The 12,881-nt window shown below is 43.9% G+C and overlaps 1 protein-coding gene across 1 annotated transcript in view; it reads right to left on the reverse strand.

Moving 5' to 3' along the window:
- Positions 1–294: 294 nt before the first annotated feature.
- Positions 295–12,881, reverse strand: part of AP3S2 (adaptor related protein complex 3 subunit sigma 2) — a 56,902-nt gene continuing 44,315 nt past the window's right edge. Inside the window, exons 5-6 of the mRNA XM_065871132.1 lie at positions 2,033–2,140; positions 295–423 (exon numbers count right to left, since the gene is read on the reverse strand). Of these exons, the coding sequence (XP_065727204.1) occupies positions 295–423; positions 2,033–2,140 (237 nt within the window). The remainder of the gene's footprint in view (positions 424–2,032; positions 2,141–12,881) is intronic.

The raw sequence follows: 12,881 nt of genomic DNA on the forward strand, positions 1-12,881 counted from the left end.
CTGGGAGTGGCTGCACGTGGCAGGTAAAGGGGGTGAGTGGCTTGGGCACCTGACCCCTACTGAGGAAGCCAGGGCCCCTGACATCTGCAGTGGCTGTGTGTACAAGAGACAGGCAAGGCCGCACATGTGAGAAGCAAGCACACAGGCTGCCAGTGGACACAGGACTCCTTCCCACTTCGGGACAGCAGGGGCCACGGCCCGAGGCAGGACTCCTCTAGGGCGCAGAGCGGGCTTTGCTGCAGAACTGGCTCAGCTTTGCTGGTTCCAAGGACTCAGTTCAGCCATCTTCCGCTCTCAGACAAACTGGGACAGGTTGGGGACTTTGATGTTGAGATCGCCAATGTTGATATTCCGAGGCATCTCCGGCAGGTTGATGTTTTTCACAGCGGACACGGCCCGGGCGGGCGCTGCTGAAAGGCCACCCTGGGGAGACGTGAAGGTGGGTATGAGAGAAACCCTCAGTGTCATCTGCTTAAGGCTTAAATAAAAACAAGTGAAAGAGGGCTAGAAAATGTCCAAACCGAGCACATGCAATGCACATTTTGATTTTTCCCTCCTTATGCCTCAAAGGTGGCCAACACAACAATCTTTAGGTTAGTAGGTTCTATAGTACAGGGACTCAATCTGCACTCCTAAAGGTGGGTTGTGTCTTATGCAGTTTTATAGCTCCAGTGCCAACAGTGCCTGGCACACAGTAGATGTTCAGTAGATGCCTGTTGAAATAACCAAGGAAGTTTAACCAAGTCATATTCAGCAACAGGTTTATGAAACAAAATTAAACAAAACCCTTTCCTCAAGAGACTGAAGACTCTTACAGAGGAGTGTAGTCACAGGGAAATTCTTAAAGGGAAAAGGAATGTCACAGCTTAGGACAACCGCTTGCCAACTAATACCATGAAATGGACAAGAGCTGGCTTTGGAAATGTCATGTGGCCACAAGACGGGAAGAAGGACACGTAGGAGGTGGAGTGTACCCACAGACACAGAAGGTCTGGGAGCAACAGAGAGGAAAGGTGCCTGCGGTCAGCCCTCACTCTCCAGGCTCGGCCCCGGTGTGCGGAGACGGGGAGAAGTCGACGAGGATGTTCTCAAAACCATTTCGTCCTTCTTGACTACTTTTCAGGATCCTGACTCCAATTCCACCCTCGCCCAGCAAGTCTCCATTGCTTCTAGTTTCCAAATCCCTTGCCTCTGACTCACTTACTATTCCCGGAAGCTTCCCAGCCTACATTTCTAAGAGAACTATAGTTGCCACAATAGCTGTGGTCTGGAAAAGCTTCTTCAGCAGGACTGCCAGTCCTCATAGGAAGCATTCCTGGTTTCGCAAGATCAAGTTCCGTTACACAAAGCAATGAAGCTCTTTAAGACACTCAGATAATTGAAGAGGTAATTTGTTCTGCTTGTTCTGCCACGTGTGAAGGTGTATGCCTGTAACCCCTACTCCCTGGTAAGGCTGACGAAGGTGATGGAGAGACCTCGGGGAAAAGGATGGAAATTTACTGTGAGCATTTGTATCAAACTCAGCACTATGTGGGGGTGGACCTGGGGTATGCTATTTTCAAACTCAGCCCAAACTCTACTGTAGCTTTTTATAAGGCTAACTGGAAATAAGGAAATTGGCAACTCTGAGGTCTGAAACCACGAGAAGTGCCTGCTGGGAGACCACTCATAGGCACACAAACTAAGAAACCACACTGGAATCAGAGAAGGGGATTCTGGGTCCCTCCAGGGAACACGTGGCTTTGAAGGAGGAATTAGAAACCACAAACATTGGCCATAACCTCCCAAGCCAGAAGCTGCTTGCCTTCCCATGCCACCTGGCTTTTACATTCACACCTTTAGCCTTTTTCTTACCTTTTTAATCTTCATGGCTGGACTTCAAACCAATGAGTTTCGACAGACTCAAGAAGAAAGAGGATGAGTAGAAAACCCTGCTAAGGAGCCACAGCAACCCAAACCCACACATTAGCCATTCCTCCTTCCGCCCACGTCTTCTCTAACCAGCCAGGGCAAAATTACAGCTGCATCTCACCTCGGATTTCTCCAGCCTGTTCTGAGCTTCAATCTGAGCCACAATTTCATTCATGTTTGTTTCCAACACCATCCCACCCATCACCACCTCCTGAAGAATGTAGTGCACCTGAAGGGGAAACAAAAAGAAGAAGGGTTAGAGCCCTTTGTGGGAGTGACAGCATGGACCCAAAGGAAACCTTGTGGGCTTTCTTGTAGCAGCAGGGTGGTCATACTTGACACTGGCACCTGATTCACAACAAATGTCTCAGAGACCACAGGGGATTTCCCCCCCACATCCCAGCATATCAAGACACAAATCTCTTTCAAAAGCAGTGCAGAAGGGCCTGGCTACACACAAGGTGGTGGCTGAGAGCACAGGCTTCATTTGAAGTCAGACTGTGTTTAAATTTCAGCTCTGCTCTTTGTTATTAGCTGGGTGACCTTGGGCAAATCATCCTTTCAGTGCTTCAGCTTCCTTCCAGGATTGTGGTGAGGGCTGAAGGAGACAACCTGTGTGAAGCACCTACCCGGTGCCTGGCACACATTGGGTTCTAAAAAAATAATGATGCCTTTCATTACTAGTGTTATCATCATAAACACCGACTGGCATTAAGTCAGTCCAGCTATGACAGAACAATTCCTGTCCACGCACATTTCCACGTGAAATATGTTATCCCCCAGGCTTCATAAGATCCTCCAGTCTGTGCTCCGCTGGAGACAAAACAGGCCCATTTCTTGGCACCCGTCCTCATCCCATATCTTCCAGCTTTAGATAAGAAACCATGTTCAGGGTGAATACTTTTTTGGTCATGAGGCTCACACGTGGGCCTTCCATCTAGCTAGTACTTCTCCCAACAAAGCTTAGTCTCAGACTGCTGTGACAGCCGACTATTGCGCTGACTAAACCACTCTATCCCACAGTGGCAGGAAAGCTGCCATGGGAAGCCCCAGGTGGGTCAAGGTGCCCACTGGGGTATGTAAGGGGTGGTACTTCATATTTCAAATCAAGTCCTATCGACATGGCTTTCAAAGCACTTTCAATTAAGTTGGAAAGAGAGCAAGTACCACTCTGTATTGTTAAACCAATCGCCAGATTAGTGGGATAGTCCTACAGGAGGTCAGAGAAGGAAGAGAGCAGTGGCTAGAGAGACCAGAGCCAGTTTCACCGAGACAGTGAGAGAACTGAAGCTGGGTCTGCCATCAGAGAAGCAGGGAGGAGGATTTCAGGTGAAAGGCACTGGAGGAAGCAATTCAGCTGGTGTATGGTCTGAGGAGCACCTGGGTCTGGCTAGAAGGTCAGGTTTATGCAAAAGAGAGGCTGAGGATGATGCTGAGAAGGTAGTTTGGGTCTAAGGCAAGGTCTCTCAACTTGGGCACTATTGCCATCTGGGGCTGGAGGGTCTTCTATTGTGGGGAGCTGTCCCGTGCATCGCAGCATGTTTAGCAGTATCCCTGGCTCTGCGCACTAGATTCCAGTAGCACTCCTTCACCTGTGACAACAAAAACGTCTCCATACATGATCAAATATCTCCGGGGGAAAAAACTGTCTTCAGCTGAGACCCTATTGGCGTAAAGTCCAGACTAAACTATGGAGGATTTGAGGGCCAATATACTCCACAGGCTATGGACAGTCAAGAAAAAAGACATGTCTGCGAGTTTGTGCACGTGTATTTTTGACACATGAAGTTTTCTGACACATCAGTTCTCCATATTTTGCCCATAATAAGTGAGGGGAATACACTAACAGATGTAACTAGGGTATTTCTTCTGACCTCGAGGAGGGAGTGTAATAAAGCATACATTCAAATACAAATAAAATATGTTTGCTTACATTAATTAAGGCTTATTAACCACTTTTATGTCTACATATACACTCACATGAGGTGTTTTAAAATTTTACACAATATGAACTATTTCATTATCTATATGCAATGGCAATTTAATAGTGAAACTCTCATATACAGATAATTTACAAAATGTTAAACAAGACTGGTCTTAAAATTATGCCCTGGGGGACTACACTGTTTATACTTCCCCATCAAGAAATAGGCTTCCAAAAATAGTATTGTGTTTCCTTAAAAAATTAAAAATAGAATTACCATATTACTTCTGGGTTTATACCCAAAAGAATTGAAAAGAAGGATTCAAAGAGATATTTGTATACCTATCTTCATAGCAGCATTATTCACAATAGCCAAAAGTAGGAAGCAACCCAAGTGTCCATCAATGGATGAACAGATAAACAAAATGCGGAATATACATGCAATGGAATATTATTCAGAAAATTCTGAAACATGCTACAACATGGATGAACCTTGAGGATATTATGCTAAGTGAAATAAGCCAGACATAAAAGGACAAATATAGTATAATTCCATTTATATAAGGTACCTAGTAGTCAAAATCATAGAGGTAGAAAGTAGAATGGTGGTTGCCAGGGACTGAGGGGAGGAGGGAACGGGGAGTGTTGTTTAATGGGTATAGAGTTTCAGTTTTGCAAGATGAAGAGCTCTGGAGATGGGCTGCACAAAAATGTGAACACATTTAACACTACTGAACAGTACATTTAAAAATGAAGACAGTAAACTTTATGTTATGTAAATGATACCACAATTTAAAAAAATAGGTCTCTATACCAGTACTCCTAGTACTTATTCCTTTTGTTTAATGAATCCCTTTTTCATAGGGGAAGTAGTACTTGTTGAGCATCTACTATGTGCTGAGCACTTTATACGTAACTTATTTTAATTTTATAACATCCATCTGAGGTAAAACGATACATGGAAAAGTCAATAAACTATCTCAATGTCACATATTTAGTAGCAGAACTGATCACTGAATCTAGGTCTGTCTGACTCCAGAGCTCATGTTCTACCCTCTCCACCATACTCCCTCCTCAAAATCCCAAACTAAGTCTTCCACCCTCTTCATCTGAACAGGGTGTGTCAAAGGTCTAGTAGAAAGTCTTCCATGCTTTATCCCCAAGGCCTAGAACAATGCCCAGTGTGGAGTAGGCATGTTGAATGAATAAAAGGCTTTTTTTGCTGTACGCAGGCCTCTCACTGTTGTGGCCTCTCCCGTTGCAGAGCACAGGCTCTGGACGCGCAGGCTCAGCGGCCATGGCTCACGGGCCTAGCCATTCCGCAGCATGTGGGATCTTCCCAGACTGGGGCACGAACCCGCGTCCCCTGCATCAGCAGGCGGACTCTCAACCACTGCGCCACCAGGGAAGCCCAATAAAAGGCTTTTCATAAGTCTGAAAAGCATCTTCATAGCATCTTCCGTGGGCTTCAGGTGCTTAAAAGATGGATGACAGTGTGGTGGTGGAGGCTTTATGGAGAAGGTGTAGTAAAAGGCCTAAAAGAGGATATCATGGGGACCAGCGGTTGGTTAATAGATAATGTCAGTTAAGACTTTTGATTTGAACACTGCATCATGAAGTCATAATTTTTAAATGCTATTCAAAATGTGTTTCAAGTGCAAAAAAGGAGAAATAAATAAAAATGCAAACTCCATTTTCAACAAAATTAGAAGATAACCACAGGGCTTCCCTGGTGACACAGTGGTTAAGAACCCGCCTGCCAATGCAGGGGACACGGGTTCGAGCTCTGGTCCGGGAAGATCCCACATGCCGTGGAGCAACTAAGCCCATGCGCCACAACTACTTAGCCTGCGCTCTAGAGCCCGCCAGCCACAACTACTGAGCCCACATGCCACAACTGCTGAAGCCCATGCGCCTAGAGCCTGTGCTCTGCAACAAGAGAAGCCACGACAATGAGAAGTCCACACACTACAACGAAGAGTAGCCCCCGCTCGCTGCAACTAGAGAAAGCTTGCGCACAGCAACAAAGACCCAACACAGCCAAAAATTAAAAAATAAATAAATACATTAAAAAAAAAAAGGAGATAACCACAATCCCAGGCGCCAATAGGTGTAAAAGCTGTCAAAAGCAGGGAGCTCAAGCAAGGGCTCTTTTCCTTTTGAGAAGAAGAAAGGATGCTACCGAGAGAGGACACGGGAGCTGGAGAGCTCAGGAAGATCTGCAAAAATATACTTTTTGTAGGTAAAGAACACACCCTCTGGGACCAAACAGATTCCTTGTTTTTGGAAGACAGGAACTTCCTTGGACCTGGAGTTGGGGCTAAATGAGAAACCACCCAAACAAGCTCTATTTGCCTCACAGAGCCAGTCTCTGTGGCAGCGGAGAAGATAGCCTTTGCATGGTGGAAAAATTGCAGACACCCACCTCTCTTGGCTAGGTAGAAATAAAGGGTAAAGGAACTCACCCGGAACATGAAATCATGAGAACAACTGCAGCCAGCCTGGAACATAGACTTGGGACCTCCCCTAAACAAGCATCCTGCAAACAGCTGGTCCCTGAAAAACTCACCTATTTAAAGATGAGTTATAAAAATGAAATCTGCACAGGATCTATATAAAGATGAAACAAGAAAAAAATTAGGAAAGAAACAGGAAACCCAAAGGGAAGACTAAGACTACACACCAGAAAAATGCTGTGATACAGCAGATAAAATGTAATAAAATACTTTACAAAACTGAAAAAAAAAGAACTATGAAGCAAGAGCTCAAAGCAGAAGTGCAAGAGTTTATGGGAGAGGCAGGGAGACAAGAAGAAGAGAAGACATAAGTGGAAGGGAAAAAACATACAGAAAAGAAGATGAAACTGGAAGGAAGAAAAGGCAGGAGAGACTGCTGAAAATATAGGGAGGAACAAAAAGGGGAGACATTTTTAAAAAGCAACTAAAATCAAATGAAAAAAAGAATTAAAAGGAATAGGGAGAAAATGAGTTACAGAAGACAGCAAAGGAGATATAACATATGCATAAAAGAAAACTGTAACATAGAAACAGAACAAATATGTAAAGACTCAGTTCATAAAGATGATGTAAAAATATAATTCAAGATGTTCTTTAAAGGGCACATTGTATCGCAGGGAAAAACTGACCCAGAACAGTCAGTGCCAAGATAGACTCTGAAGGTAAGATTTCTCAATTTCTGCAACCAGGCAAAAAGATCAAATCACTTAAAAGAGGGACAAAATCTTGAAAATTTCAACGGTAAAATTCAATGCTAGCAGAAAAAGGAGCAATACTTACAAAAATTCCCAAGGAGACAAACGGTAACCCAAGAATTTTACACCTAGGTGACTGTCAATCAAGAGTAACAGAATAGGAAATATTGTTCCCATGAGTCTTTTTTGAGGAATCTACAGAAGAAAACACTTCTGCTAACCAAGAGGTGACTGGAAAAATCGTGGCAGAAAGACTGGCGATTAGCACTGAATCCCCTTAATGGTAGGACTAAGACAAATGGGATTAGAGTGACAACAGAATGCCCATGCTATATGTTTTGACAATGTAGAAAGCTACAGCTAGCCAAAAATTAGGAAGACAGGGGAAAAAAAGAGGGAGGCAGAATAATAACACTGTTTTCCTTACCCTCAATGGATAGCATTTAAAACCAACAACCCATGTAATAAAGATAAGTTATTTTGACTTTTATTGTGACTTTTTCCCCAATGTCCAAGCCCATAATCATCTGCTATAAACACTACCTTGAGAGCCATCAAATTTTTGATGTAGAGCCCAAAAGATCTTTTCTGCTAGCTAGAGATCTATGCCTTTTTTCTTGTATAAAATTCACTCATAATGTATCATCCACAATTTCCAGTTTCTCTAAAGGAGAGGGAGAACTCAGACTCCTGTGAAACAGGAAGCACAGAATTTTTCTAGATTTTAAGAGTCCTCCGCCTCTAGTCTCCTACAGTTATCCTGTCCAAACCTAATTCAACTTCATTTCCTTTTTTAAGTAACTTGCCTTTCCAACGCAAGTTACTTTGCCTTTCCAAAGCAAGTTAAGTTTTCATAGAACAAGTCTCTTTCCTCACTCATGGTTTAGCTGTATATGATTAATTAAGTTACTTATTTACAATACCAATATAACTGGCATCAACAGGTCTCAAACAATCACAACTGACCTTTGGTAAGCACAGTGACTTGTGCAGTGTAAATGAGCAAAGGATGAGCAACTAGGGATTAGCTCACCAGCTGCCCATGTTAACCTGACAAGTCAGTGAAGACTTCCTTCCACTGACTATGAAGTGGACCATGAAAGATGGGTGACATTTCTTTGAGTGGAGATAGAGGGGCCTTGAGAAAGCTGGAGGTTGCCAAGCATGAGTGTGGGGAGAAGGCAGCCAAGAATCAATACCAAACTCATGTACTTAAAAAACTAGAAAAAAGGGCTTCCCTGGTGGCGCAGTGGTTGAGAGTCTGCCTGCTGATGCAGGGGACACGGGCTCGTGTCCCAGTCCAGGAGGATCCCACATGCCACGGAGCGGCTGGGCCCGTGAGCCATGGCCGCTGAGCCTGCGTGTCCGGAGCCTGTGCTCCGCAACGGGAGAGGCCACAACAGTGAGAGGCCTGCGTACCGAAAAAGAAAAAACCTAGAATAAAGAGATCACAAAGAATGGTTCTGTTAAATGACAGGAGCTGACTGATGGACTGATCTTAAGGATGCTAGCAGAAATGTAGATAAGTACCTCAAAGAACACTGAGGGTTAAAGGATCAAACCAACAAACCAACTGATGTGGGGGAAAAAGAAATCTGAAACCTGAGTCATGTAGGTGGTAATAAAAACCACAAGAATAGAAGATAGCAAAGAGGTAAAGGTCCTCAAGAGCCCTAAACCCAGCTTAACGCAGTGTGCACTGAACAAATATCAATTATCAAGTAATAGTAATTCATAGCTCTCTAGCAAAATTCTTTCAGAAGTGTTTAAACAAAAGTGCTACTGATTTCTTAGTTCCTGGCAAATCCCCTGGTAATTTGACCCAAGAGTAATCACAACAGGGAAGAGTTTAATCTGAATAAAAAGATTAAGATAACCCTAATAAACAAATAGGTTATCTTGATGTGAGGGGAAGGCAACAGAGGAAATACTTTGGGTGATGAATCTGAAATGTTAACAGGTAAAATGCTGGTTGGAAACTGTGTTTTACAAGATCAAGATACATAAATTTATGGCCACACTTTAATGAGTGAAAGTTGGGTGTTTATAATTCTGTCTCTTAAAACCCCTTAAAGGGACTTCCCTGGTGGTCCAGTGGGTAAAACTCTGCACTCCCAATGCAAGGGGCCTGGATTCGATCCCTGATCAGGGAACTAGATCCCACATGCATGCCACAACTAAGAAGTCTGCATGCCACAAGAAAGATCCCACATGCTGCAACTAAGATCTGGTGCAGCCAAAATTTTAAAAGTAAATTAATTAAAGAGAAAAACAACAACCCTCAAAACAGTCAAAAAGTAGGAATGATTACCAGTCAAGATGTCTATTCCTCTGAAGGCAATCTAACCTGCTATCGAGACTCTATTCTCTCCTCCCCACACATCTGGACATCCGTCTCCTTCATTTTTCTTTTCCAGGAAGCTGTCACATCATCCTCCCTCTGTTGAAGGTACTTGCTTCTATAACTGGATCCACTGGGCATCCAATGTGGCCCCTGTATTCTTTTCTGTCAGTATAAGCTAACTGTTTGAGACCTTCCCCATCTCATTCCCTAGAGGCAATATGAAATGTCCTGATCAGGATAGAGACCTATAAGTTTGTACCCTGGGCTCCCTCAGGAAGTGTTCCTGTGACCCAGTTTACTAACAGATGAAATAAGAATAAATCTGATGCATGTTGAGCATTCAATAGAGCTTAGGTACAGCTTTGGGACTCCTGGAAGGTGTGACTCTCCTGTTCTGAAGGGCTTGAATCAGAGGTTCTGTGCCAACAAAGGCTTGGTAAGCAGTTCCACTGTGAAAATGCACAGAAAGGTGAAAATAACACTGGGAAGCATCGAAGGAGAGTTAAATGACTGTTTAACCTGCTGGGACTTCCTGATGGAAAGAAAGCACTTCTCTAATTGAACAAGGGCTTGTAATGCTGACAACTCTGTTGAGAATTGCTAATACTAACCCTCACTACCTTCTACCATTCTTCATGCTGATCCTGTTAAGCAGTTCTGTAAAAATCAGAGACTGCAAAACCATTCTTCCAAGATTTGAGGTGATGAATACTTAAGACTTGGGCCGAGTAAATTCAAGAAAGACTAAGGACCTCTCTAGGCTAAGATAATCACCCTCTTCTCAGTGATACTGCTGGTGCCTAGTATGCATCTCTCCTGAGGCACTCAATTCAGTGCACTGTCATATTTTTCATTGTCTGTTCTTCTCCTCCACCATGATTTTCCTTGAAGGCAAAATCTATGTCATATTCTTCTCTGGGTCTCCAGTGCCAAGCACTATGCTTCGTAACAGCGGTACTTCATAAATCTGGCTGAATGGATGAAAGAGGCTCATCTGGTTCACAAGTCCTGATTTTGAGGAGACACAGGCCTTTTGAGTTGGCCTGGCTTCCCATTCTGGCACTGAGAAGCACACTCTAACTGCCTGGGACACAAGAGTTAACCTCCACAGATAAAAGTGGGTTAAAATGAGCTTGCTCGTTTCGTGTCAGGATTGATACAGTCTAAAAGGGAAAATAAAAGTGTCACTTCAAGGACAGAGGTGCTCCTTAGGGACACAGCTCTGGAACTACAGGGGGTGGAGACAAGTCAGTTTCAACAAACCTATCCAAGAATAGAGGATTCCAGGATCTTCAAAAGTTCATCCTTGGTTAAGTTTTTCACTGAAGATAAAAAAGTTCTGAATCCAATCCCAGGTCAACAGAAGCCATCACTGTCTACGGCTGTTAGCATAACTGATGCCATCTTGGGCATATACAGTTCCTCCTGTCCTTCTACTGATCCTACCCAGGACTGTACTGTGCAGTAATCACCTCTCTGTTGTCAGGGGACTGGTATGTAATAGATATTGTTTAATAATCATTCTGACCAGGTGGCCTCTATGCTCTGTTGGTTCCCAAACAATGATGAAGACCTTTGCTGACATATACCTGGTTACCCATGAGACTAGTAACCCATTCATAAATCTTGACTTAGGAATGCATGTCCCATTTCCGAGCACATACCCCCCTACACTAGGTTAACTATGAAACTGTCCCAAGGGCCCCTCGGCAGTGTGGAGTGTAGCTGCAAATGCTTTCAGATCACTGCCCGATCCCACCCTGTGAGTGAATTACCCTATAATAAACTGATCCATCGATTATATAGAGCTGCCTGTCTTGTCTTTCAGTCTCAAGATACCTTCTCAGTTCACTGGGCACTTTTCGTTCCCTCTGTCCTCCAGCAATCACTAAAAGCAAACTGACCTGGAGCTTGAAGATAACAAACATCACTCTTTTTCCTCCAGTAAAAATACAGTCTACAGACATTGCTGGCCATGTTCCAAAAGTTTATTTTTAAATATTAAAGTTACAATGTATTTTTCTATAGTTATAATAAGGTTCTCATGCAAGCAGGACACAAAAGCTGACTCAAATCCATGTTACCTAGAATGTGATACCATAAAGCACCCCTGCATCTACAACTAAGTACCATGAATAATACTGTTTCTATAGTAAAATGCAGTTCTATATTGGGATGGCAGGAACCCATCTAGCGGAACTCCATGGGCAGAAAGGGTAGTGACATGTCAACACTCACCACACTCCAAGCTCAATCATATCCACAGAAATCTCTAAACTAGATCAATCCCTCTCCAGGTATTCTGCATTGGAGGATGAAAGCCTCCTGTATCACACAAGACAAGGGCTCACATCCCCACTTCGTATCCATACTCTCATATCTTTTTTTATTTATTTTTATTTTTTATTTTTATTTGGCTGTGTTGGGTCTTCATTGCTGTGCACGGGCTTTTTTTTTTTTTCTAGTTGTGGCGAGCGGGGTCTACTCTTGGTTGCAGTGTGCGGGCTTCTCATTGTGGTGGCTTCTCTTGTTGCAGAGCACAGACTCTAGGCACGCGGGCTTCAGCAGTTGTGGCACACGGGCTCAGTAGTTGCGGCTCGTGGGCTCTAGAGTGCAGGCTCAGTAGTTGTGGCACATGGGCTTCACTGCTCTGTGGCATGTGGGATCTTCCCGGACCAGGGCTCAAACCCGTGTTCCCTGCATTGGCAGGCAGATTCTTAACCACTGCGCCACCAGGGAAGTCCCTCATATCTTTCTTAAAACAACTATTACGGGGCTTCCCTCGTGGCGCAGTGGTTGAGAGTGTGCCTGCCGATGCAGGGGACTCGGGTTCGTGCCCCGGTCCAGGAAGATCCCACATGCCGCGGAGCTGCTGGGCCCGTGAGCCATGGCCGCTGAGCCTGCGCGTCCGGAGCCTGTGCTCCGCAGCGGGAGAGGCCACAACAGTGAGAGGCCCACATACCGCAAAAAAAAAAAAAAAAAAACAAAAAAAAAACTATTACCACAGAGAAGACAATAAAATGCTCATCAAATACAAAAGAGCATGGTCACAGTGCTTGTACTGGAACAGGAGGATGCCAATATTGCAACATTCACGTTTTAAAAAAGAACTGTTAATCACTAATAAAATATCTAGTCTACTATATAAAATCTAAGTGCTAATAACTTTTTCTACCCCAAGTCAAAAAGCTTGGTTGGTTTCATCAGTTCCTAGGAAAGGCCTCCAGAGAGTAAGGAGGGAAGAGATTCTTGGTGGGATGGGGTATGCATCATCTCTTTGTCTACGCTAGGAGGTGTGGTGGCTATTAATAGGCCAAAGGGTAGGAGGATGCTGCAAGTGGACTCAGTACTGATAGGGGAAGAGAAAATCATCTGAGAGTCATTTTTTCCAAAGTAAGTCTCTAGTTCCCATATTATCCATTTTAGAAAGAAATGAAAAGGGGAAGAGGGCATAAAAATGCCTTCCAGAAACCTGGTATGCTCTGCTAAAG

This window comes from Phocoena phocoena, chromosome 2 (genome assembly GCF_963924675.1).
Source record: "Phocoena phocoena chromosome 2, mPhoPho1.1, whole genome shotgun sequence".
NCBI classification, from domain to species: Eukaryota; Metazoa; Chordata; class Mammalia; order Artiodactyla; family Phocoenidae; genus Phocoena; species Phocoena phocoena.